The sequence below is a fragment of the Podospora pseudocomata genome, chromosome 3 (genome assembly GCF_035222375.1).
Source record: "Podospora pseudocomata strain CBS 415.72m chromosome 3, whole genome shotgun sequence".
Classification (NCBI taxonomy): domain Eukaryota; kingdom Fungi; phylum Ascomycota; class Sordariomycetes; order Sordariales; family Podosporaceae; genus Podospora; species Podospora pseudocomata.
In genome coordinates, this window is record NC_085887.1 from 1,540,319 (window position 1) to 1,565,356 (window position 25,038).

A 25,038-nucleotide genomic window follows, 5' to 3' on the forward strand; every position below is an offset into this window, starting at 1 on the left:
GCATACATGGGGGGTCAACTGATCCCCTGATGCATATACTCGATGCCCTTGTCGCCCGGTTGAAGAGCCCCCAGCTTGCGAGGGTGAAAAGTTCATCCCAACGCTGAAGCCTGCAAGTTGTTGCTGATGGTCAGTCATGAACAGCATCCATGATGCCTAGACGAGGCAGCAGCGCGTGTCTTACGGACGGCCTTTCGCTCGGCATTGGACTCCAATGTACACCGCTACACTGACTGTTCAGTGCCTGAGAAAACCTGGCCATGTGTCCACCCGGGGAAGCTTGCCTGCTGCATAGAAGAACCTCGATGGGCTTCCAATAACTTCCATCTCTCAGCTCAGCAGCAGAGGTAGGATGCTAAGGCAGGTCGACAACGCTACTGCGGCTTCAGGGCATGAAGCACTGCTTGCGAAGCTTAAATGCATCTTAGTGTGTTAGAAGTGTACAGCCGCACAGGTATGGCCATCTGTGTCGGATTGGTGATTGGTGATTGTAAAAACTGGAAATGGCGTAAAAAAGGTTGAAGGGAACTCTGGAAGTCTCAGGTCGTCTTCCGTGTCTCTACCCACGCTCCCCAGGCTAGCAAAAGGTCTGGACCCTCCAATCAGGTATCTTAGGGAGCCTATGCCCCCCTGGTTCTAGCTATCCGTCCAAGGCTTTAGCGGTGCCTTTCTCGGAAAGGAAACTGGAGCCCCTCCGTCACCGACTTAGCTTGAGGCCTTACCTCGGGCTGCCCCTCGTGCCACAGCATACAACGGAGCTTGACTGTTGACAAACACAACACCCACCGCCTCGACTGACTTTTCCTCTCTTCGAAACTTGAAATTTTTACTTTTAGATTCTCTTCCGGTGGCATTGATCCCAACGCTTGCAACCACTCGTACTTGTTCCGTTTAGTTCCACTACCATCGACGGTCTCTCCGCTTGCGCCAGACTCGACAACATGTAAGTCGATTCTTTTTACCTTTTATCACGTCAAACGTTCCTGGTGACAGGTTACTCACGAACACCAGGCGCATCACGCTCACAATCACAAACGCCGAAACCCAGGCGGACGACCAGGACCTCCTGTCTCTGGACGTCTACCCGGAGATGACCATCGAGACCCTCCGAAGCTCGATCCAAGTCGAAACCGGCCACCCCTCCACCTCCCAACACCTGTACCATAATGGCAAGCTCATCAACGACAATTCCAAGACACTGGCCGAATTGAACGTCGACGATGGCGACATGATGGCCCTCCACGTTCGCGACATTCGTGGTAGCACCGGAATCCCAACAGGACAGGGGGAAGCAGGACCGTCTCGTCAGCAAGCGCAGGCGCCTTCAGGAGCACAAGACCCCGAGACCGTCCGTCTTCAGATTCTTGGCAACCCAGCTCTTCGGCGAGAGGTGGAGAACTCATCACCACAGTGGGCTGGTGCGCTGGACGATCCGGTCAGGTTCGCCCAAATCTTCAACAGCCAGTATGATGTTGAGAGGCGGGAGCGGGCTGAGCGTCACCGGATGATTGCGAGGCTGAATGAGGATCCGTTTGATGTGGAAGCTCAAAGGAAGATCGAAGAGATGATCCGGCAAGAGCGTGTCATGGAGAACCTTCAAAATGCCATTGAGCATAACCCCGAGGGTAGGTTTCTTTGACTATTTGTACCAGCGGTCCTTACAAGAGCACCTCTCTAACAAAATGTCAGTTTTCGGTTATGTGCATATGCTGTACCTCGACGTCGAGGTCAACGGGCACAAGGTCAAGGCTCTTGTTGACTCTGGCGCTCAGGCCACTATCATGAGCCCGAGTTGTGCTGAAGCCTGCGGTATCATGAGGCTGGTTGACAAGCGGTTTGCTGGTATCGCTAAGGGTGTCGGGACAGCCAACATTCTCGGCCGTGTCCACTCGGCCCAAATAAAGATTGGCCCTCTCTTTCTTCCCTGCAGCTTCACAGTCATGGAGGGTAAGACGGTGGAGCTCCTGCTCGGCTTGGACATGTTGAAGCGTTATCAGGCTTGCATCGACCTGGCCAAGAACGCGCTGGTCATTCAGGGGGAGGTTGTGCCTTTCTTGGGAGAGGCTGACATCCCGAGGGATGTCGAGGAGCAAGTACAAAAAGAGCCAACTGCTCCCGGTCCCGCCGGTACTACGATCGGCCAACGGACCGGAGCTGTCACTGCCCCAGGTGCTCCGGCTCCTGGTTCACCAGTCCCTCAGGCTGAGGCACCACCTGCTGCTCCCGCCGCAGCGCCCGTTCAACCCTCGCGGCCTCAGCCACAGCAGCAACAGCCACCACCACAACAACAACAGCAGCAGCAGCAAACTTCGCGATTCCCCCGGGAGCATATCGAGCAGCTCAAGGCTCTGGGGGCCTCGGAGCAGCAGGCTATTCAGGCCTTGGAGGCTACTGGTGGTAATGTTGAGTATGCTGCCAGTTTGATTTTCGAGGCTTAAGAGGGATTATGGGATCTGGTACCATGCCGAACTCCTGGATCGTTGGCGCAAAGCTTTCGTAGGTAGCATAGCGTGTTTTTTTTGAACTTGCGCTCGGTTTGTGATAGATATTTCGGACCTACCTGGGTTTTTTCCTTTGCTGGAATTACACACACAAAAACAAGACGGGAAAAGAGAGAAAAGTCCTCTTTAGAATTGGGAGTCAGTGAAGTAGCGTTTGGGCAGGAATTGATGAGCTTGTGTGTGCCAACCTATCTATCTACCGAACTTCACGTCGAGCCTCACAAGGTCAAACAACGCTCATTCATATCTAAACCCCCGTTTGTTTTCTCTTACTGGATCCCATAACTTGACGTATCTTGCCGTACCTAATTGCCCTTGCTTTTATCTACCATTACCATCACCCCCATGCATACCCTACCTACAACAAAAAGAATCTACCTCAACTTGTAAACACAAGGCTTCAAAATCGCCATCTCCCTCCTCTTCCTCTCCTCCTCCTCCCTCTGCTCCCTCCCCGTCCCCACAAACTTCTTCCTATTCTCCACCACCTCCGCCCTCGTCTCCTTCTCCTTCTTCCTATCCTTGAACCCACCCAACGCCCCAAACCCCCTATCCTTCCCCAACCGACTCGCATTCGGCCCCAGCTTCTTCTCCACCTCCCTCTGCTCCTTGAACCGCGCCTCCCGTTCCAGCGCCTTGGGGTCAGAGCACTTCCCCACCAGCGCAGGCGCAGCCTTGACAAAGCTCATCCTAACAAACATCTTATTGCTCATATCAACCGCATGTTCCCCCATATCCCTATTCAGCAAAAACCCCCTCCCCTGCAGCGCAGCCACAAAAGCCGAAATATCCGTGCTGCTCGATTTCTGAACGGGGGGCACATCCCCATCGACATGCTCCGCCAACTCGGCCAAATCAGCAGCCTCCTCTTCAGCAAGCTGCTTAGCATTCGGCTTGTTATTCTTCCTCCTGTTGCCCACGGAGTGTGACACAACCTTTGCCGGCTGCGTCGTCCCTGACCCGCCAGGGCTGGAAAACCTGGATTTAATCTCCGCCACCCAGAGCTCCCCCTTCCAACGAAGAATCCGATACGCCTCCTCGATGAAATCAGTCCAGTTCGTCCCCATCAGCGCGAGGCAAAAAACCACCACGTCCACCGTCCCGGGCTCAAGCGGGAGGTTGGCAATGTCGGCTTTGGTGACCAGGGGGTTGCCCCCCGTTTGGAGGTCAAAGCTGTGGATCTGGAGCTTCGACTTTTTGAGGAGCGGTTGGAGGGTGGCGGCTAGCTTCGCGTCGCCGCAGCCTAGGTCGGCGATGGTGCAGATTTTGGTGGAAAAGTCCCTCGGGAGGGGGATGGCGGTTGGGAGGGCGGGGTGGGATTTGGGTGGTTGGCGGAGGGGGGCGCGGGTCTTGATGTCGGAGATGTAAATGTCGACTGGGTTTTCGGGCCAGACTTCGACTTGGCGGCGGAAGCCTTCGTGGTATTCGGAAAACATTTCGGGGGAAGTGGAAAAGAGGGAAAAGGATTCTTTGGAGGGGCGGGTGTAGAGGGTTTCGTTTAGGTGGCGGAAGCGGGCCGAGATGAGCTTTTCGCGCATGGAGGCTTGGAGGGGAGTGAGTTTGGGGCCTGGGGCGGGGGTTGAGGCAGCTGGTTTTGGTGGTGGTGCTGTGACTCTGGTTTGGGCATCGTTGTCGACCTTGGGGGGTTGTTGCTTCTTGTCTTTCTTGTTCTTCTTGCCGGTGGCGGTGTCTTGGGCGGCGGCGGGTGTGGGCTTCGGGGTCTTGTCTTCCTCGTCGTCGAAGCCATTGAAGTCATCCTCGGCGTTCTCAGATGGGGCTACAGACTTCTTCTTTTGCTTCTGCTTCTTGGCCTTCTTGGGGGTGTTGTCCTCGCTCTTCTCTTCAGCTTGGGCGGTATGCTTGGGGGCGGGCTGATGGTCTGTCTTCTGGCGCTTTGCCTCCTGCTTGCTCCGCGGCTTGGTCGCTGGCTTGGGAGCCTCCTTGTGCTCGATGACTTGGTCCCAGAGATCAGCAAAGTTGTCGGCCGTCACATTCTGCTGGTTTGGTCTTTTGCGCTTCCTTGCAGGTTTCGAGGCCGGGGCGGGAGCGGCATTCACCGGAACGGCACCGTTCTCGGTCTCGATTTTGAGTTTCTCGGCCGAGATACTCAGGCCTTTGACGGGAAACATGATGGCAGTCGAAAGAACTGGCGGTTGGACTGGATTGGTGGCTGGCCGCAGTTGCGCTGGCAGTCTGTTGTCTGTCGCCTGTTGCTGTCGTCCAAAAGACGAAGAAAAATTTAGTGGGGCCAGGATCGGCAAGCCGTCAGCCCCCACATTGGGGTTAAAGCTTGAGTGGACCGTGCGGTGGAGATCAACGGCCCAAGCTGCCGTGAGGTGTCCTGTGAAGTTTCACAACCATCTTCTTCTGCGAACATGCCTCGGTTTCCCACCCCAAATTAACAATCATATGCTGTGTCCCTCCCGCCTCTGTGCTTCTTCAGCCTTGCGGCCGAAACTGACAGCTGATCCCTGGACTCTTTGTCCGGTTTGGGACATGCAACGACAACAACGGAGGTGTCATCCGGTTTGGCCGATGTTGAAGAGAATCTCCTCACAGAATCCCAGGCCCGTTTTTTTGAAGCTTGGGGCATCAGTTGATCGTGGAGCTTAGTTATTCCATGTCCTGATCCAATCCAGCATATGTCAGTTCTCGATCGTCATACATCTTGACCATTCTCGTCAAGAACCTCGCATTCTCGGCCGTCAATGCATTCTGCCGTGCATCTATCTCTCCGGCATCTCTCCGTGCTTACTTTTTCTACTGTACCTCGAGTTCGAAGCTACCTATGCAGGACCCCGGGCTCGCCGCACACACACACACAACGCAACTTCACATGTCTTTTGTCTTGGTTATCCAAAGCAATCTCGCAGATCCAGTGTTTGACACAGATTGAAGCCAGAATAAGACCGGAAGTATTCAGACGGCCCGCGGGATACACAGCATTTTTCTATACAAAGAAAGCCAGTCTGGGTTTGCAGTGCGACTTGTTCATGGGGAGTATCGGCCCTTTACAGCTTCTGATGGCCACAAAATTTGGTGCCATGATACCAAAGAGCACTTGGCAACCGTTTCGGCTTCTCGCTCACCGTTACCACGCCAAGATTTACTAGTGATGGACGGCCGTTGAGCGGGCGCCCGGAGGTGTTCGATGTTGCAGTTTACTTTTTTGAATATCCATAGAGCGGCAGTCGGAGCTGAAAAGCCCTATCATGTGAAGAGATGCATGATAATTTAGGCATGGAAGCCGCAGAGAATATTCCATAGATTAACGAGGCGGGATGTTTGGTTGGGACAGAGAGGAACTTGTGCTCTTGATGGAGGGGAGCAAGAGTGGGGGATTATCGGGGTATGCTTGGTCCATCCCATCACCCTATCCACCTCCACTCAGGAGTTCACACACACTTCTTCATACACTCACCAGTTTCGCTTCTGCATCTTGTTATCACCTACACTAGTTTGCGTCACACGGCACCACCTCGACCCTGACCTTGAACGGTGGGACGGCTTGACGCCACAGAGCTGCAGACCAACTCGAAAGCGTCCATCTTCATGTCATAAAACTGCAGCGGTGTTCCTGGTCCGCTCGTGTCACGCTGTCACGTCCCCACCGAGTTTAGTTGGAGGTCCATAGTACGGTACTAGGTGAACTGACTGACAGGTAGCGCGGGCCACACAACGGCAGCAGCGGCAACGCCGGCATCAGGACTCGTCCCGAGGGATATACCATTATACCTGACGTGTCGAAGGAGGGGGGGGTTACTTTTTTAGAACGCCCGTGGTGACGATGGACGGGACGGCTTGTTCCCGTCCCCCAGAGCTGGACTGACAGAGAAGTGTACCTGACCTTGTGAGACTGAGAGCTGGAGCGCGCGGGGGGGCATCTTGAGGGGACATTCACCCTCCATCATCCTGTCAAGGCGCAACAGCTGCACATGGAGCACGCATACAGGCTGCATCAGCTAACCTGTAGGTCCCGCAACTTCACCGTTCTGGCCCATGTTCTAGTGTTAGGGGACTGTAGGAAAGTGGCGCCAATCTCTTGGCCCGTTGAGGCTGCCCCACCTCACGATGCTTGCCCAGCTCTCCAGCTTGCGGTGGCCGCCCCGTGCTGCGATGCGACTCTCCCCTCGCCAAGCAACAAGTGAGAATTGCGAGCGCCCGATCTGTCCTCGCACCAGAATCTCTTCGAGCACCATCGGCCCGTGATGCCATCATACAGCGCCACACCTCTCGATCTGCTCTCCTTTCTCCCTCCATAGCATACCGCCCACGCCTCTGTCTCTCTCCTTCAAGTGAGAGAGTGAGTGAGAGCACTCGGCCGAAGCCACGCTCCCCCCCCCCCTCTCCACCCCCCGGCTTGTTCCGCCTGACACACCACGTCCGCCACCTAGTTACCACTATACCACAACAAAGAGAGACGGCCTAGATATCTACACACTACATATAAACGAATATCACCTACCCATACAACGCTGCTCGTCGATATCAGCCTCAACGGCTATTGTTTGTCATCCTCACCGCGGGCGGGCTGCCAGGCTACGCCATCTTACACCCAACGGGTACCTGGGGCTGTTTCGGCCGGCACTGGTCTATTCCATTCAGCTAATCAACAAGTTAGCGAAACCTCTCCGCGTCCTGTTGTGTCCTGCAGATAGCTGCACCAATTCGGATCATACTCTGACTTCGCCGGGATCAATACAAGGCGACCTTCTCCCAAGGTAATTCACAATCTCGTTACACCAGCTTGTCTCAGTCCGTTCCGGTGAGGTGCATCACCTACGGCATCTGATCCGCCCCATTCTACTCTACATACTGACCTTACCTACATAGTTTGTGTGAGTATCTGGGCACCGCGGCGGAGATTTATTACCCGTCTCCCGCCCCCCATTGCCCTCTTGTCTTGGTCAGATCAAGGGACTATAAACTCATGATATATTCGCCAGACAGCCTCGAGTTTATCATGTGAACGCGCTGAGTTTTCACTAGCACAGATCCGTCACACCGCTTTCCCTGTAAAGCTCTTCACTCGCCGTTTTTCTTTCTGCATACTCTACACAATTACCCCCTTTTTTTTGACTTACACCAACTATCATGGACGTCGACACCCTGGAGGCACAAGCCCCAAAGTCTGCTCCTTCGCCCGAGCCTCCTTCCGGCAATGATCCCTCTGAGCCGCCCAATGGCAAGGGAAACCAGCCGCCGAAAAAGACAACAGTCAGAAAGAGAACCAAGACTGGCTGCCTCAGTAAGTGTTTACCATGAGTTTGGGTGTCACTGATGAGCGGGCCTCACTCTTCAAAATCCTGTGCAGGGCTCCCGCTGACTCCCCTTTTTAGCTTGCCGCAGACGGCGAATCAAATGCGACGAGGGCAAGCCCACCTGCGGGAACTGCATCAAGTCCAAGAGACAATGTGAGGGATACAACCAGCGCATTGTCTTCAAGGAGTCTATGGGGCCGTTTCCTTCTGGCCACCTTTGGGGACATCCTGTGTACCATCAGCAGGCCCAGGAGGCCCTTCTGAACGCTCAGCTCTCGGAAGCACAAACCAAGGCTGCCTCGTCACAAGGACCGCTTGCCGCTATTGCTCCCAAGCCGCTATCCGTTGATTTTTCTGGTACCGGGACGCACCCTTACTCTCAGGGCTTTGCTGGACCTTCCAACCATTCTATCGCTGGGCCACCCCTCTTTAGCCCGCATCACATCGACCCACAACAACATCACTTGCCTAGCCCGCAGCACCTCGAGCCACAGCATCACTTGCCCAGCCCGCCGCTCTTGACTCCCAATACTGGTCAGTATCCCGATCAGTATCCTTCACCTGGGGACCGGTTGCCCTTCTCGGACTATTATGGAGTTCAGACTCAACAGCCGGTTAGCGCTATTGGACATGTCTCCCCCCTTCATGGTCACCATGGTCAATATTCTCATCCTCAACCCCATCCCCATGACCAGGGCTATGGCCATGGCCATGGCCAAGAGATCCGGCAGAGTGTTGAGGCACAACAGTTGGCTTCGCCAGATACGGCAGCGGCACTCAGCGGCACTGTGTCTGTGGAAGAAGGATATTGGCAGTCTGACGATGAAGCTTCCATGATGGCATCAGACGATGAACAAGGGCCGATAGACCCGCACAGCAGCCATCTCGAATCCAACGATCTCGGTATCCTCGTGGCTCGGCGTCTCGACACCGACGGTGATGCCTACGGCGTTCACATCCGGTCCTTTGCCGGTCACAATGCCACCAACGTCCTTGACACGTACATCCCGTCGTCAGCCAACTCACCCCTCAACGACTCCCAAACCGCCGCCATCTTCTGGTACTTTGTCAACGTCACAGGCCAAAGCATGTCTCTCTACGAGCGCCACCCCTTTGACCCCACCCCCATGTTCCAAGGACAGCCCGTCGCCAAGGAGCGGCAACACATCTGGACCTGTTAGTTTTACCACGACTTTTTTCGCCCATCTCTGCCTGCCAACCGGACACCCCTTGCTAATATCTCCATCACCAGATACTTTCCCCATCATGGCGTTCAACCACCCGGCCCTCATGCAGGCGATGCTCGCGCTGGGTAGTCTGCAAATGGCCAAGCTCCAGGGCCACCCCCCAACAGCAGCGATGAAGCACTACCACTTGAGTCTCCGACGTATCGCCAAGAACTACCAAAGCCCTACTCGACGGATCCAACCAGCCACTCTGGCAGCTACTTTGCTGCTTGGCTTCTACGAGGTGTGGAACTCGGATCACGATAAATGGTGTAAACACATGTGGGGCGCTCGCGCGATCCTGAAGGAGCTTCCCCTACGGCAAATGACGCGTGATATTCTCACTCTTAAGCGGAGACAGCGAGAGCAAGCGAGGCGCAATCACCAGTGTGATGAGCTTTGTTTCGACTCGCGTCATCATGAGCAAAAGGATGACTGGCCGGAGCCGGACACGGAGTTTATTGAGAGTCTGACGGGGTTGAAGGTTGATTATGGCGGGGGGGAGGGGTATGTTGTTGTTGGGGGGGAGGAGAGGGTGAGGAGGTTGACGGAGAGGGATGTTGAAAAGTATGAGCAGATTAGGGATTTGTATTGGTGGTATTGCAAGATGGATATTTATCAGAGTTTTCTGGGGGGGACGAGGCCTTTGTAAGTGTTTTTTTTTCTTGGGTTAGAGATGAAGGGATGGTGGACTGACGACGTTTGGCGAACAGCATGAATTATGAGGCGTGGACGCAGTGTATTCCTAGGGGGCCGTTTGGGAAGATTGATTCGATGTAAGTTTTGAGGGGGGGTGGTGTTTGGGTTGAGATGGTGGTAGAAGGCTGACTTGAGTTGGGTAGTTATGGGACTTTTGACCATTTGATGTTGTTATTGGGACGGTTGGCGAGTTTTGCGTCGAAGGATTTGACGAGGAAGAGGAAGGCGAGGAAGTATGGGCCGCCGCCCGGGGCTCCGGGTGGTCCTGGCGGTCCTCCTGGTAGTGGTCCCCCGGGTGGTCCTCCTGGCGGTTTTGAGGGTGGTCCCCCAGAAAGATTTCCCGGCGGTGGTCCTCCTGGTGCCGGCCCCCCTGGAGGCTTCCCGGGTGGCCCGCCCGGAACCTTCCCCGGCGGCCCCCCGGGACCCGGCCAGGGAAGAGGTGCATCTCCACCCCCCTTCACCGGCCTAATGCCCTCCTCGGGCACCTTCGACATCCCCAAAGGTTTCTCTCCACCCCGGGAGTCCACCCCTCCCCCGGACTCTTCTTCCTCCTCGGAAGAACCAGAAGACTTCTCCACCTCGACCGCCAAAGCCCTCCAAGAATGGGAATCCATCCGCGCCGCCTTTGAGCTCTTCCGCTCCAAGCTCGGCCCCGACTTTGAGCCCATGGGTCCTGACTTTGCGCCCCCGGACATGACCCCCTTTGGCCCAGCTTTGATCTACAGGACTTACAGCATCGCGGGGATATGGATGAATTACTACATGGGCCTGATTATTTTGCACAGAAGCCACCCGTCGATGCCCCCGATTGCGATATATGCCGCCGGCATGGCGGCGCAGCAGACGGGGAGGTGGGCTAATGAGATTGCGAGGATCGCGGCGGGGTTGCATGAGGATACCACGCATGTTAGTGCTGTGAGCACGCTGGTGGGTGCGGCGTTTATAGAGAGCTGTTTTTGCTTGTTTGTGGCGGGGGTGCAGGTAAGGGGGTTTCCTGTTTGTCCTTTTCCGCTGTTGTTGCTGGGGGGGGGTGGGGGGTTGGGGTCGCCGAGTAGTTCGGTGGGATGACCTCTTTTTTTGTTTTGTTTTTGATGCTGTGATGATGATGATGATGATGATGATGATGATGATGATGATGATGATGATGATGGGTTCTTCCAGACGTATTATGATGATCCCCTTTTTTGTTGGTGGATGTGATTAGATTTCCTTGTCCAACTTTTTCTTCTTTTCTTTTTATCTTTTTTTTTTATTTTTTATTTTTTATTTTTTTTTCTTAAAGAGTGTTGTATTACTATGTACACGATAGATTTTTTTCTTGTCTTTTGTTTCTCTTCGTCATCATGTACACTACTAGATTTCCTTTTTGTTTTGTTTTGTCTTCTGAGGTTGCCGTCGCCATGTACATGATTAGACATTATTGTCCCTCCTCGCGAGCCTCACCGTCGTCATGTACATGGTAGACGTCAACCTCTTCTCCCGTGTTGTCATCATCGCCATCATCATCATCGTCTTCACCACCCACCCCAACCTCCACCCCCCTTGGTTCCCTCATCGCCAGCACATCCCTCATCAACTTTGTAGATAAATCTCGCTAACATCCCAGTTCCAATCCCTCCCCCAACGCCACTTCACCATCCGCCGCCTCCGCGACATAGCCCGGCTAACAGGCTGGCAATCCGCCCGCCAAATCGCCGACGGCTGCGAGTCCGGCTGGAACAAAGCCGCCTCCCTCGGCCGCGGCCCACCCTACCACTCACCCCCCGAGCTCGGCCCCCTATTCCCAGACAACATCTGGAACCGTCCCCGGCGCATCGACCGCCGGATCCGCGAGATTGAAGCCTCGGAAGAAGCCCCAGACGGGAAACTCGTCCTGGCAAAAACAGAACAAGCTCACTACGCGCTTGGGCTGCTGAGCGTGGAGCGGGATTTGGATGAACTGGTAATTGTTGAGGAGGAGGATGAGAAGAGGAGGAGGGGGGGGAACTAGAGGGGGGGTAAAAGGGGGCTGCAAGATACCATTGAAAAGGGAGGTTTGCTTGATCTGCGGTTGTTGTTCGGTTTACGATGGTGTTTCGGTGTTGATTTTCAGAAGGGGTGCCCGGAAGACAAAAAAAAAACAGGGATATATACATCACTTACAGGTCAAAATATCTTGTACAACAAAATAGATAGTACCTACCAGACAGGTACAGGAAGAGCAAGAGTTTCACATGATACAGCTTTCTCCATTTCGTTCCATTTACCCTTAGTTCACCAGCAAAAAACCCAGCTCTATTCTCGAAACATGCTCAGCTGGAAGAGATCAAGAACAGTTCACCATCTCTATCTCCCGGCTCACAACCCCCTAATCTCAACCTCCATATCCACACCACCCCCAGTAAAAGCAGAAGGAGGAGGAGCAGCCCCACCCGCGGCCGCCTAGTTCGCAGGAAGCCTCTCCACCACCGCAGCCATCTCCTCATCCGTGTATATTCTGAACCCGCGCTCCTTGGTGACGCTAGCAAGCTGGACATTCTTGGAGTCGAGCTTCTCCTCCATGACCTGCTTCAACGTCTTGAGAACCAGAGTCTCCGCATCCTCGATGGTCAACGACTGGATTTTCCCGTCAGCACCCTCTCTACCCTTGTATGTATGTTGTCAAGGAAAGCAAACCTTGTGATACTCATTCTGCAACTCCGCCTGCGCCCCCTCACTCCCACTCCCAATAGCCTTGGCATCATACCTGTAAAACGTCCCGCTCGGCTCGGCATGATACAAGCTGGGCCCGTCCTCGTCATAGCCCGCAATCAACAACGCCACACCAAACGGTCTGGACATGATGCTCTCCTCTCCATCGGCGCTCTCGCCGAAGCGGAGGGCAAGATCGCAAATGGCTTGGGTGCAGGACTCGACGCGGAGGTTCTCGTTGTAGTTGAAGGCGTGGGATTGGCACTCTACGCGGGCGTGCTCGACCATGGAGCGGGCGTCGGCTTGGAGGCCCGACATTGCGCAGCCGATGTGGCGGTCGATCTCGACGATCTTCTCGACGGAGGAGGTCTCGAGGAGGGAGGAGGTGACGCGCTTTTCGACGCCGAGGATGACGCCAGTGGAGGTGGAGATGCCGATGGCGGTTGAGCCGAGTTTGATTGCTTCGAGGGAGTATTCTACTTGGAAGAGACGGCCTTCGGGGGAGAAGGTGCTTTTGGGAGGGGGGGGGGTTGGTTGGTTAGCTGGATTGGTGATGGGTTGGACTGGTATGGCGGGGACTTTGAAGTTGGAGAGATCGGTGAGAGAGAAGGGAATGGGACAGAAAAGAGGCTTACTTGATACCCCGATCTGTAAAGACATGTTAGCTATATGTGATTTGAGGTATGCGACTCTGCTAAGTGGCATGGATCGAGCTGATGGAGGGGGACGTACCGTATTCTGATCTTGCCATAAACATCTTGGCGGTGTTGTGGGGGTGGTTGTGATTAAGTGGCCGGTGGGTGTTGGAGGGAAAGAGTCAAAAAAACAGCTCAAGCCGAAAATATCGTAGTTAATGTCGTTGCTGGTTGTTGAAAGTGAGATACTCCCGTCTGTAGTGGAGGGGAAGCTGTAATGGCAGTGAGCTCCCTCCAGGCACGGAGGTCTACGAAGCTCTCCACCCGCTGGCAGCCAGGCGACCAACTGTAGACGAAGGAAGGCCCCCTGTAAATGTACCCAGGTACCTTGACCCCAGCCTTGCCCTGCCGCTGTAAACCCGCGCTAGTCCCGATTCGGGACAGCAAAGAGCCGGCGCGTGAATCCATCCATGGCCATTGTCGCGTTTTGGGGGCTGGAAAGCTCCCGCGACTTGGCATTGGCAGGGCAGAGGTAATCACTATCTTATCACCACATATCTGCCGCCCAGAGGTTGTTGTTCAACATCATTTTGTGATCATCACTGCCCAGTAGCCCAATGCCGGCACCGGCAGCCGTAAGAGGAGGACGAACACAATGTCGTCGGGCACCACCAGGCCGCCGACATTCCAAGACAAGAGAAGCAGACCAGACCAAGTGAGCTTTTCCCAGAGCCACAGCCAACACCAGCACAGCAATGCCGAGTCGAGGAAACGGTCCACCTCGGTCAATCCCCGCTCCACGAGCAGACATGTCGAGGAGCGCCGCACCGAAAAGGTGCAGGTGACGACGCGGGAGACGCTGATGACACGGACGAGGAGCCCCGATCGCCGCGAGGGAGCAAAGCAGCGTGCTGCTGAACCAAGGTCTCGGGATATGCGACAGGATGCGCCACCCCAAGGTCTGTATGTTTGCTTTTACAACCCCGCCCTCTGGTACTTGTTCTACCTGATGGGAAAGAAACCCCCAAAAAGAAAACCTACTACACCACCCTTCTCATCATGAACATCATGCTGACCAAAAGAAAAAAAGAAAAACCCGCCCCCCATGGGAACCAGAAGCGACCCTCCTCCCGCACACAACAGCCCCCTTAGCATCCCGCATATCAATCCCACCCCTCGCCTCCACCGCCCCCCAGACCCTCCAACCGAAACCCTTCCATGACCTCTCCCTCGAAGCCCAAGAGGCGGTCATCATCGAGGACCTCCTATTCGTCTTTATGGGCTACGAAGGCCAATACATTCGTTTCGGCAAAGGCTACAATCCCAACGAGGAGCGAGACAGGCTGTCCGGTCCAACATGGCGCATCCTCCCCGGCCTCGACCCCTCCTTGCAAGACCTCACCCAATCCATGCTGCGCATGGCTGCTCATTACACCGCTCTCGAGACGTTTGTCGACGTACAATCCCGCGAAGAATTCGGCTCCGTCAACCACGCCCTTTGCGCGTCAATACGGAAGCTGCTGCAGGAGTATTTGGTCATGGTTGCGCAGTTGGAGACGCAGTTCTTGACGGATGACTCGTTCACGTTGCATGTGTTGAATATTCATGTGTTGCCCACGAGCCATATGATGCATCAGGTTTATGGGCTGGCGCATGAGCTGTTGAAGAGGAATGCGCTGCTGGATGATGAGTCGGATGAGAGTAGTGACGGCGGAGATGATTATGATCATATTTTGGAGCAGCTACGAGAAGGGGGGGAGCTGGTGCCGGGGAACATGACCGGCAAGAAGATTACCAAGGGAGGGGTGGTGCTGGGGTTGATCACCAAGAGGTTGGAGTCCATGTCTGGTGATCCGGCGGCCAGGGCGTTGTTGACGACGCTGCTGAGGGATGCGAGCAAGCCGTACATGGCTATGCTGAACGAGTGGCTGCACCATGGGGGGATTAATGACCCGCATTCGGAGTTTTTGATCAAGGAGCAGAGGAGTATCAGGAGGGAGAGGCTGGAGCAGGATTATACTGATGAGTATTGGGAGAGGAGGTATACCATCCGAGACCACGACGTGCCGCCGCAGCTGGAGGGGGTCAAGGACAAGGTGTTGCTTGCGGGGAAATATCTGAATGTGGTCAGGGAATGCGGCGGCGTCGATGTCAGCCTGCAGGTTAAGCACGTGCCGACTTCCTTTGACGACAATCGGTTTCTGGACAATGTCAACAATGCCTATGCGCATGCGAATGAGTCGCTGATGCAGTTGCTATTGACGACGCATCAGCTGCCGGCACGGTTGCGGTCGCTGAAGCATTACTTCTTTCTGGATCCGTCGGATTACTTTTCTTACTTTCTCGAGCTCGGAGCTAGTGAGCTGAGGAAGCCGGTCAAGTCGGTGAACACGGGGAAGTTGCAGTCGCTGTTGGATCTGGTGCTGAGGCAGCCGGGGAGCATTGTTGCGCTTGATCCGTTCAAGGAGGATGTCAAGGTGGAGATGAACGAGATCAACCTGACCAAGAGCCTTCATCGGGTGGTGAATATCACGGGGATAGAGCAGGGGGAGGCGCTGCAGCCGCTGACGAGCAACCAGCCGGTGGAGAGCGACAAGGCGGCGAATGGGTTTACGTCGTTGCAGATTGATTATTCGGTGCCGTTTCCTGTGTCGTTGGTGGTGAGCAGGAAGACGGTGTGGCGGTATCAGGCTCTTTTCAGGTATCTGCTGTCGTTGCGATATCTGGAGTCGCAGTTGTCGACGACGTGGCAGACGCACACGAGCGGGTTTGTGTGGTGTCATCGGTCGTCGTCGAGGATGTTGGAGATTTGGAAGAGGAGGGTGTGGACGTTACGAGCGAGGATGTTGGTGTTTGTGCAACAGCTGTTGTATTTCTGCACGGCCGAGGTCATTGAGCCGAACTGGCAGGCTTTGATGGCGAGGGTGAGGGAGAGGGAGAAGCCGCCTCAGCAGGAGCAGCAGCAGCAAGCGGGAGCTGGGGAGCAAAACGGCACAACACTCCCAACACCAACCACATCCCCAAACCTCCACCACTACCCACTAAAGTCGACACATATTCGCCCGGGGTTGACGAGGACAGTGGATGAGCTGATGCAGGATCATGTCGATTTCTTGGATACGTGTCTGAAGGAGTGTATGCTGACGAACTCCAAACTCTTGCGTGTAAGTAAAAACCCTCTTTTGTGAACTTTGTGTACCTCGATTGTTTTCATTACGCTGACTTGTGTGCGGTGGCGCCTAGATCCACTCCAAACTAACCCAAACCTGCACCATCTTTGCAACCTACACAAACTGGCTATCCCGCGAGCTGGAAAAGACGGATCCCGACCTCTCGGGACATCACAGACCGCCCAACATGTCGGAGGAGCAGTGGCGGGTTTTCCAGTCTGTCCGCTCCCAAAAACCTACCGATGCCTCCTTCATGGAGGGCCAGCAGCAGCAGCAGCAGCAGCAAGGAGTGGACAAGATGGCGAGCTTGTTTGACTTGATCAGGAAATGGGAGGACAATTTCAGCAAGCACCTGCAGATTTTGCTGGACGCGCTGAACCACTACGCGGCTACTGAGACGGTGGTGCTTTTGAGTTTGTGCGCGAGGTTGAGCACGGCCAATGCGGGGAGCGGCTATACCGGACGGGGGGAGTATGGGCAGGGACAGGTGGATGGGGTGGGGGTGCAGAATGGTGGTGGTGGGATGGAAGGGGGGGATGTGAGGATGGGGGGTGTATAAAACCTACCTACCTTACCTACCTGCCTTGTTTCTTCTTTCTGTGTGTATGTGAGAATGAAGGCTGAATGAAAGAGTGTGGGTGGTGGGACACAGCAGGAGGGGTTTGGAATTGAAATGTTATAAGCATGTTTGTAAAAGGGTAGCGGCAAATTTTGGAATTGTCATAGTCCGGTATTGACAGTTGGTGTATTGAACGGCAAGGGGAAGTTATGAATATGAGATCATTGAACAACTTGTCGTGGTGTGCTGGGTGGTTTGTGAGATCACATATTGAGATTATATTGAGCCGGCTTTTTCCCCCCCTTTCGCTATGTTATCAACTTCTGTTTTATTGGTGCCCCCAGCCGTCCCATCTCAATTCTTGAAGCCCTCCACATATCTGTTCGGCTTTTCTATTCCTTTCTTTTCTGAACTAGTCCTGACACATTTGCTCTGTCAATCCCCCATTTTATCTTACCCATTGTCACCCAAAAACGCCTATGAATAAACCCCTACCTCACCCACCCCCTCCCCACCAGTCCCATCACATACTCCAACATCCCCCCCCTCTCCCCATGCCCCCCATACCCCGGCTGATGATGCACAAACCTCCTCACCACCACCCCCACCACAGCAACCAAAACCGCAAACCCAACCCCCCTCACCACCCCCCTATTCCTCCTCACCACCTCCCCGACCCTTGTCACCCTCTCCCTCCACTCGAGCTCCCTAACCTGCTTCTCAAACGCCTCCCTCCCCTCCTCCAACCCTTGCCTATAAACCCCCTCCCCCTCCCCGTCTTCAGAACCGACCACCTACTAATCCCCCTCCCCCAACCCTTCAACCCCTCCGGCGGGTATTCTCGTTCCAGCTCCACCGCCTGCGATATCAACCCCTCCAAATCCAACGGCTGCGGCAGCTTCGACAGCACCGAATGCAACATCTCCGGTTCATCCTCCGGTATATGAAGCAGTTCCCCTCTGCGGGAGCGAACAATAGCCGCAAACAAATACAATGAGAAAACCGGATCCCTCGCCAGCAACACATCAAACAGCCTGGTGATCTCCCCCAGACTAGTAATGTCATGCGCGTACATCGTCAACGTCCCCGACAGCGCAAAAAAAGGTTCTGTCGATGACAGATGTTGCCATAGTTCCGGGTCGGACGATCTCAGGATATCGGGGAGGAGTCGCAGTTGCGCTATGGCAGGGTGGAGGTTCGGTAGCATAAAATCCCTGATGCGCAAAAGTGACAAGTGGGCCAGGGCGGCTGGTTGGAGGGCCGGGGGGAGGGTCAGCAGCAAGACTTGGCATATGTCGTGGTAGCCTTGAAAGTAGGATAGGTACGGGTGGTGGCGGAGGGTGCGGATGATGAGGGTGGAGAGGAGGGTTTTGCTGTGGGAGAGCTGGGTGTCGTTTTGGTCGTTGGGGTAGTAGACAAAGGCTCTGTTGACGTCGAGCTGGACCTGGGATTCGTCTTTGTGAGGGGGGAGGGATTTCCAGACTTCTTTTTCTTCTTCTTCTTCTTCTTCTTCTTCTTCTTCTTCTTCTTCTTCTGGTTTGGTGTCTGATGGTGGTGGGATGCCCAGCAGTAATGGCCCTAGGAAAGTGAACGTTAAGAACATGATGCTAAGGCATCGGGTAGCGGGGTCACTTACACGCTTGTTGGCGGATGGTGTCTGTTAGAAATCCTCCTGGTGAGGCGGCAAGGGTTCTGAGGGCGGCAAAGTCCCTTGTCTTGCATGCTTTTAGGATATCTTTTTTCTTTTGCTCGGCGGCTTCGTCTTTGGGATCGGGGGGTTTCTCGTCGATGGGGTCCTCCATCTTGATGGGCTTTTCGTCAAAGTCGGCCGTGTTGGTTCCAGGCTCGGGGCCTAGCATCATATCCATTTTCTCTCTTTTAACCCTTTCTCTGAGCTCATGCACAGCTTGCCGGTGTTAGCGGATGAGTGAAGTTTCGGATCCGGGGCGTGGGGTTTGTTTGATATTGCGATGATGGGTTAGGCAAGTCTGGCCTAGACGTGGAGAGAGTGCCCAATCAGGGATGGACGGCGGCACCAAGTCTGAGTTGAGGGATGAGGCTGGTAGAAATGACCGAGCCCTTGCCGTAGGTTTGACTTATAGACAAGCGTCTCACCATCTGTCCGGTCCAGTTTGAAGCTTCGTATCTCGCAGCTTGCGAGTGTGTGTGAGTGAAGGGGGTGTCTGTCGTGTGCTAGCGCCGGAGATACATGGACAGGGGGTGCTGGAGAAGGCCAGCAAGATGCCCCGTGCTTTTTCATGCCAGGGCCATTTTAGCGCTGGAGCTGGGGATTCGTCCGCGGTGACGTAAGAGGGATCGGACCTAAAATCGACGTCTGCCCCGCGCTGTATGAGTGTTGACCCCCACTGTACATGTTAGCGATGCCCCAGACGGGACGACTCTGAATGATAACCTCATGAGAATAGGCAACTTCGAGAAGCTCTACTCGGATCATCATTGCCGCGAGAGGGCTTCCAGTGCCAAGGAATGTCGGTGTCCCAAATGGTCTGGAGGCCCTCGATGGAAAGTGATATGTCAATTTGGCATCTGCTCTTGGTCGGCACGGTACGGGGCTGGATGAGACATGGACGCCCATTGTATCCGCCAACTCACTTGGACTCGAGACAAGACCAGAAGGTGACGAATCACGTTTGTGGGATACATTTCCGAAGACAATAGTTTACTGTGCTTTGTAAAAAAGCAAAGCATTGCAGGGCCTAGATCAAGCCAAATGCAGACGGTGCTGGAGATGGCCATGTACATAGACTAGCAGGTAGGAATTTGATCGCTTCGCTAGAGCAAAGGTACCTTAAGGCAAGGCGGGAGGGAGGGGTCCTGATTCCTCCCCGAGTAAGGTAACTTTGCTATTCTCAAAAAAAGAAGAAAAAAAAGAAAAAAGAAAAAAAGAAGAAAAAAAAAGATGCGGTATGTGCTTTGCCGTTCAAAAGCATGGAAAACTCTTCACTAGTTGTTGGTTGCCGGTGTGAGGTAAGGTTCTCTTTCTCTACCTATCGAGAGGGTGGATGGCATTTGATCGATTTGGCCGTGGGCCGTGTGCTGCCCCACGCGAGCACATCAACCTGCCACCCACCAACTCCAACTTCCCAACTTCTCTCGGCTGTTGGACCCAACACAGACTGACTGAATAAAAGATATCAGAAATCTGACCGCCCTCAGAAAAGCTGACCCTACCCGAGTATTGCGTGCAGCGCCTGCTGACAACACGGCAGACCAAAAAGACGGGAAAAGACGTACATTGCCTGCAGCGCCGTCGCTCATCTTCATGGGATCATGCTTCCCTCCTGATTCTGATAGGCCCTGGTACCCCTAGCCGTATGCACGGAAGGACTCCGCGCCTTCTCCTGATTCGGTCACTGCCTGGGAGCCTCTTTCATCCCGGGTTCAATTCAGAAAGCTCAAAAGGTGCAGCGTGATCCCAGGAAAATCCCAAAGAAATCCCGCCGCCTTGCTGTACGCCGGCAACATCACCATGGCCTTCCAGACAAACGTTCTCCGGGACGGCCAGTGGGTGACCGAAACCATCAACGTGCAGTCCATCGTCAAGAGCCAACAAGTCGACGCTGCCCCCCAGCAACAAGCCCTCAAGCCACCTAGGTGCGGCTTGCTCACCCGGACCATTGTTGAGAGCCCCTTCATAAACTCCATCCTGCCCGTCAGGATACGGTCGCCCCTCCACAACGACGTCGCTTTTATTGGGGACCACTTTGTTCAGATTCGTGAGCTGCGCCGAGATGGACGTCTCAAGGACATCGTCAGGAAGGTCAACTTTGGGTCTCGGATACGAAACGCCTGCGTCGTTGGCAGCTTCGACATCAAGACAGAAGAGGAACAAGATGCTCTTTCTTCTCAACCGCCCATCAAGCTGGAGGACAGCCAGTTTGGGCTTCCTCCCAGGCTCCCACCGCAGATGCTGATGGTGGCCCTGGAGAGTGGTGACAGCGTCTTTATGTTCGTCCGTTCCGACTCCAACGGCAAGCCAGAGTTTGTTACCACTCGCTTCGTGAGCCCGAAGCAGCGGCTGGCTCACCCAGGCTTCCACGTCGTGGTCGACCCCAGCTCGCGATACATGGCTCTGGCCTACGCCGAGGATTTCTTCGTGGTCTATGAGCTTGAATCACGGGAGCGCTTGGAGGAGAAGTACGCCAACGGCGAACCTTTACAGTCCCCAGTGAGATCATTCCGTCTGCGGAGCGTGAACGGGGTTATTCACAAGATTACCTTCCTATATCCACGACCGGGCGACCAGAATCACGTCATCCTACTCCTGATCGTGGTCAGACATCGAAAGTCCCGCATGGTGATTTACGAGTGGAAGCTCGGGGATGACCTGAAAATGGTCTTTGCCGAGGACAAGCAGGGCCATCGAATGCCCGTGGAGAATCAGATGCCTCTGCTGCTCATTCCTCTGACCGTCCAGTCGGCTTTTATCGTCATATCACCTCACCAGATTGATGTATGCACCGAGTGCCTTCATGGACCGCCCAGCTTCGAGACCATCGAGATGTCCTCTCCTCCCCCGACGCCTACCCACCACGGCGCTCGCCTACCGCTATGGACAGCATGGACGAGACCTTTCCGGCTCGCGTCTTACTTTGAGACACGGGACTGCATCTTTCTTGCACGGGAAGACGGCGTGGTTGTGTACTTTGAGGCCGACAAGGACAGCACAGTGGAGCGTGTGACGCCTATGGACACTTTTAATTGCAACATCTCGACCGCATTTGCCTGTGTTTACGATCGATACGCCGACGTACTCATTCTGGGCAGCGACTCGGGTCCGGGGGGTGTTCACAAGATCTGTCCACGAGTTCCCATCGAGTTTCTCGAGGCGTTGCCCAACTGGTCTCCTGCGGTGGACTTTGCCTCTACAGCTCAGGTTACCGAGTGGCATCGGGATGGCGACAAAGCGCAAAAGGCAGCGCTTCCAAAAGGTCCGCTGCCACGACCTGATCGACTGTTTGCGACGTGTGAGGGTGGCAGGAAGGGGTCGATTACCGAATACAGATACGGGTTGAAGGCCAATATCGCGTTTGATCTTGCGTTTGAGCCTGGTATCAAGCAAGCCTGGCTGATCCCTACGGGTGATGGTTATCAGATCATCATATCCATGCCGGACGCCACGTCAGTCTTGCAGCTCCCTTCGGACTTCAGCAGCGCTGATCTCGTTGCGGCCGGCCAGACGCCTTATAATCTGAGCGGTTCGACGTTGGCGTTTTCTCACTCTGGCCCGTTTACGGTCCAGGTCACAACACAGGGGGCTGTGCTTACCCTGCCTCGTGATCATCGATCATATCGATTTGATGAGTTTTCTGGGCTTGAGGGGTGTTCAGTGTCTGATGCGTGCATCTTGGATGGTTGTATTGCGGTGTCGGCTCATGACAAGGGTAGCAATACGTTCCAAGTCCATGTCTTCAAGATGGAGTGGTCTCATCTTGGTCTCGGGCATGTGAGGACGGTAGAGGTGGGTGGTGAAGTGAACAGTCTGGCGTTGACCGAGGATTTTACTCTGCTGGTTGGGACGTTGAATGAATCTGGGCCGGCGTTGGTGCGGTGTTCGCTGCAGCAGGCCACGAATAACCTGGAGGTGATTTCTGTTCCGGAAAGTAAGTGCCATCGCGTTCTTTATTCTCAACTCGGTCGTATCTGACGCGGTTGTTAGTCCTGGCCGAACACACGAACATCGAGGACCCATCCTCGGTCGAGGGAATCGGCAGCATCGTCTCTCTAGGCAGCACCATCTTTCTCGGCACCCGAAGCGGAGAGGTCATCAGCCTAACCACCAGCGCCGACTCGTGCGCTGTCAACTGCGAGAAATTCGGAATCGCGTCTGCCAAACTAAACTGCGCACACATCACCGGCCAATCGAACCCCGTCCTCCTCCTCACCTGCGACAACAACCTTTTGTACCTCGGCCTGAACCCTGCCTCCCGCTACCACGACCGAGAGAACAGATTCAACAAGAAAATCCGGATCTTTCCGGTCGACCCTAGCCACCTCGACGCTCTCGCCCCCCCAGTCCAATTCGCCTCAGCAGTTGACGTGCCGTCCGAAGACGGGATAACGCAGCTCCTCCTCATATCTAACGAAACGATCCTCCTGACAGAACTGCACCCCACCCCGGGGTGTGTCCCGCGATCGATCCCCCTCGACGGCACGCCCAACAAGCTGATCTGGTCGAGCAAGCTCGGCTGCCTGATCACGGCGGTGAATTACTCTGCCAAACCGAGCCTGGCGTTTATAAACCCCAACACGGGGGAGGACATCGGGGTGCCTACCGATCGAAACGACAACCCGACTGATTTTATTCATGGGCTGGGAAAGCAAGGGGATGTCATACTTGCGGTGACGGAGTGGAGGTATAAAACGTATTTTTATCTTTTGGTCGGGACGAGGAAGGGACGGTTGTTGGTTGTGAGCGTCAAGAGGGATAAGGAGACGGGTCGGATACGGTACTGGATGAGGTGGAAGAAGGAGTTTGAGCAGCCGGTGTATTCGGTTCTTGGGCATGGGGAGGGGGTGGTGATGTGTGTCGGGCAGAGCGTCAGGTGGGAGGTTTTGGATGAGGGGGAGAAGAGGTTGAGGCATGAGAGGAGCTTTGAGCTGGAGTCGGCGGGGGTTGGGTTGAGGGTGGAGAATGGGAGGTTGGTGGTGCTGACGGGGAGGGATTCGGTTGTGGTGCTGGAGGATGGTGGTGGTGGGGGGGGAAAGGGGATGTGCAATGCTGATCCGATGAGGAGGAACGGGGTCAGTATGATTGAGGTTGCGGGGACGGAAGGGGTGGATGATAAGGAGGGGGGGATCACGCTTGTGAGTGACAGGGAGTGTGGGGTCGGGGGGTTGTGGGTGCCGTGGAGGCAGGTGGACAGGGAGTGTGAAGTTGTTTTTGAGGCGGAGCTCACGGCGAGTGTGAGGAAGTTTCAGAGGGGGAGGACGAGGCCGGTTTGGGAGCAGGGGGTGGGGAGGAGGTTTGGGAGGCTGCTTGGGTCGTTTGATGATGCGGAGACGTTGGGGACTTCGCTCAATGGGGCGCTTCACCACTTCACTACGCTTGATCTCAAGACGTGGAGGTTTTTGAGGTTTGTGCAGAATTTGGCGCTGCTGGATGGGGAGGTGACGCCTTTTATGAGTCGGTATAGTCAGCAGGGAGGGGTTTGGAATAATAACCCCGAGCCGAGGGTGGATAATGGGTTGGAGATGCAGGTTGATGGGGATTTGCTGATGAGGATTCTGGAGGGGGAGGGGGAGGGGGAGTTGGAGAGGGTGGTGAGGAATTATGAGAGGAGGTTTGCGGAGTTGTTGGGGGAGGTGGAGGGGGTGGGTGAGGTGAATGATGATGTGGGAAAGGCGTTTGGGAAGGCGTACGAGGTTTTGGAGTACTTTTTGAGGCCGGTGTTATGATTTTAGAGGGAGGGGGAATACATAGCGTTGCTTTTGATACACGATATAGGTACGAGACAGCAGAATTCATCATCTAACATACAGCAGGCTGATGTTGTTGGCTCAGGTCAGGAGCTCACATAGGGGGGTGATTATGGCCATAAACTCGGATAATTGCATTAATTGATGTTACGAGATAGGATATTGCTGTATTGAGAAAACACACAAAAAAATGAGCCCCGCACTGACAAAAAACCTCTGGGCATTGATTTTCTAAACTTTTTTTGTGCCGCTGCACACCACCACCACTGCGTCATTGTCTGTCGGCCGAGTGAGGCGACTCGGGTGAGACTAGACCTGAATCGGGTCCGGCGAGTGACGGCGAGTGACGGCGAGTGACTCGAGATCTCCTTGAAGAAGTTCGTCTTGTTCTTCTTCAGTCTGAAGTTTGGGGAACCTGGAAGCTCTCAATATTTTTCGAGAGGTTGGGGACGGGCCCGCTGAAGAGTTTGGTGAAAGAACAGCTCTGTCTAGCGACCCAAGAGAGAACTAAGTGACCAAAGACAAGCACAACCAGCATTGTAATCACAAGCACAAGTTACTATTGTATAGAAGCCATCCATCCATCCATCCATTCATCCATCCCATCCCATCTCATCACTCACATTAAAAAAGGTGGTGAAACTGGGGTGAATATACTGCCCCACTTTAACTCTAAGGCACGCTGCACCGCGAGCCCCTCCAGCAGGCTGTTCAACTGCCCGCCACTGCCAAACTCTGCTGACTTGCTCTCTCTGTCCCGCAACGACTGATTGATTTCTTGCTGTTCTTGTTGTCTGCCAACAACCCATCACACACACACCAGACCTCTTTGCACCACATTAACTTGTTGTGTGCTCAGAACCAAGGGTTTGAAAAA

The 25,038-nt window shown here is 54.6% G+C and overlaps 7 protein-coding genes across 7 annotated transcripts; 4 read left to right on the forward strand and 3 right to left on the reverse strand.

Annotated features, from left to right (window-relative positions):
- The first annotated feature begins 139 nt into the window (after positions 1–139).
- On the forward strand, positions 140–2,854 carry DDI1 (DNA damage-inducible protein 1). Its single transcript, XM_062888726.1, has 3 exons — positions 140–943; positions 1,012–1,625; positions 1,690–2,854. Coding segments are annotated over exons 1-3 (1,365 nt in total). The 5' UTR covers positions 140–941; the 3' UTR covers positions 2,439–2,854.
- A 21-nt stretch (positions 2,855–2,875) lies between these two features.
- On the reverse strand, positions 2,876–4,630 carry RRP8 (25S rRNA (adenine645-N1)-methyltransferase; the record flags this gene model as incomplete). Its single annotated transcript, XM_062888727.1, has 1 exon — positions 2,876–4,630. The coding sequence occupies one exon, from the start codon at positions 4,628–4,630 to the stop codon at positions 2,876–2,878; it is 1,755 nt and encodes a 584-aa protein (XP_062744630.1).
- A 167-nt stretch (positions 4,631–4,797) lies between these two features.
- QC762_304320 (uncharacterized protein) lies at positions 4,798–11,677 on the forward strand (the record flags this gene model as incomplete). The annotated part of the gene is made up of 8 exons (XM_062888728.1): positions 4,798–7,007; positions 7,123–7,222; positions 7,335–7,749; positions 7,841–8,234; positions 8,271–9,636; positions 9,702–9,764; positions 9,831–10,668; positions 11,294–11,677. The coding sequence occupies exons 5-8, from the start codon at positions 8,702–8,704 to the stop codon at positions 11,675–11,677; spliced, it is 2,220 nt and encodes a 739-aa protein (XP_062744631.1). The 5' UTR covers positions 4,798–7,007; positions 7,123–7,222; positions 7,335–7,749; positions 7,841–8,234; positions 8,271–8,701.
- A 431-nt stretch (positions 11,678–12,108) lies between these two features.
- On the reverse strand, positions 12,109–13,114 carry PUP2 (proteasome component pup2; the record flags this gene model as incomplete). Its single annotated transcript, XM_062888729.1, has 4 exons — positions 12,109–12,282; positions 12,343–12,868; positions 12,993–13,005; positions 13,090–13,114. 4 exons carry the CDS (start codon positions 13,112–13,114, stop codon positions 12,109–12,111), a joined length of 738 nt encoding a protein of 245 aa, XP_062744632.1.
- On the forward strand, positions 12,163–16,721 carry alp4 (gamma tubulin complex Spc97/GCP2 subunit Alp4; the record flags this gene model as incomplete). Its single annotated transcript, XM_062888730.1, has 3 exons — positions 12,163–13,951; positions 14,070–16,156; positions 16,236–16,721. The coding sequence occupies exons 1-3, from the start codon at positions 13,648–13,650 to the stop codon at positions 16,719–16,721; spliced, it is 2,877 nt and encodes a 958-aa protein (XP_062744633.1). The 5' UTR covers positions 12,163–13,647.
- Positions 16,722–17,403: 682 nt separating this feature from the next.
- On the reverse strand, positions 17,404–19,639 carry GYP8 (GTPase-activating protein gyp8; the record flags this gene model as incomplete). The annotated part of the gene is made up of 2 exons (XM_062888731.1): positions 18,358–19,639; positions 17,404–18,299 (listed from the first exon to the last, which is right to left on the reverse strand). Exons 1-2 carry the CDS (start codon positions 18,587–18,589, stop codon positions 17,404–17,406), a joined length of 1,128 nt encoding a protein of 375 aa, XP_062744634.1. The 5' UTR covers positions 18,590–19,639.
- A 172-nt stretch (positions 19,640–19,811) lies between these two features.
- QC762_304370 (uncharacterized protein) lies at positions 19,812–24,140 on the forward strand (the record flags this gene model as incomplete). The annotated part of the gene is made up of 2 exons (XM_062888732.1): positions 19,812–22,345; positions 22,402–24,140. The coding sequence occupies exons 1-2, from the start codon at positions 20,212–20,214 to the stop codon at positions 24,138–24,140; spliced, it is 3,873 nt and encodes a 1,290-aa protein (XP_062744635.1). The 5' UTR covers positions 19,812–20,211.
- Positions 24,141–25,038: the final 898 nt, after the last annotated feature.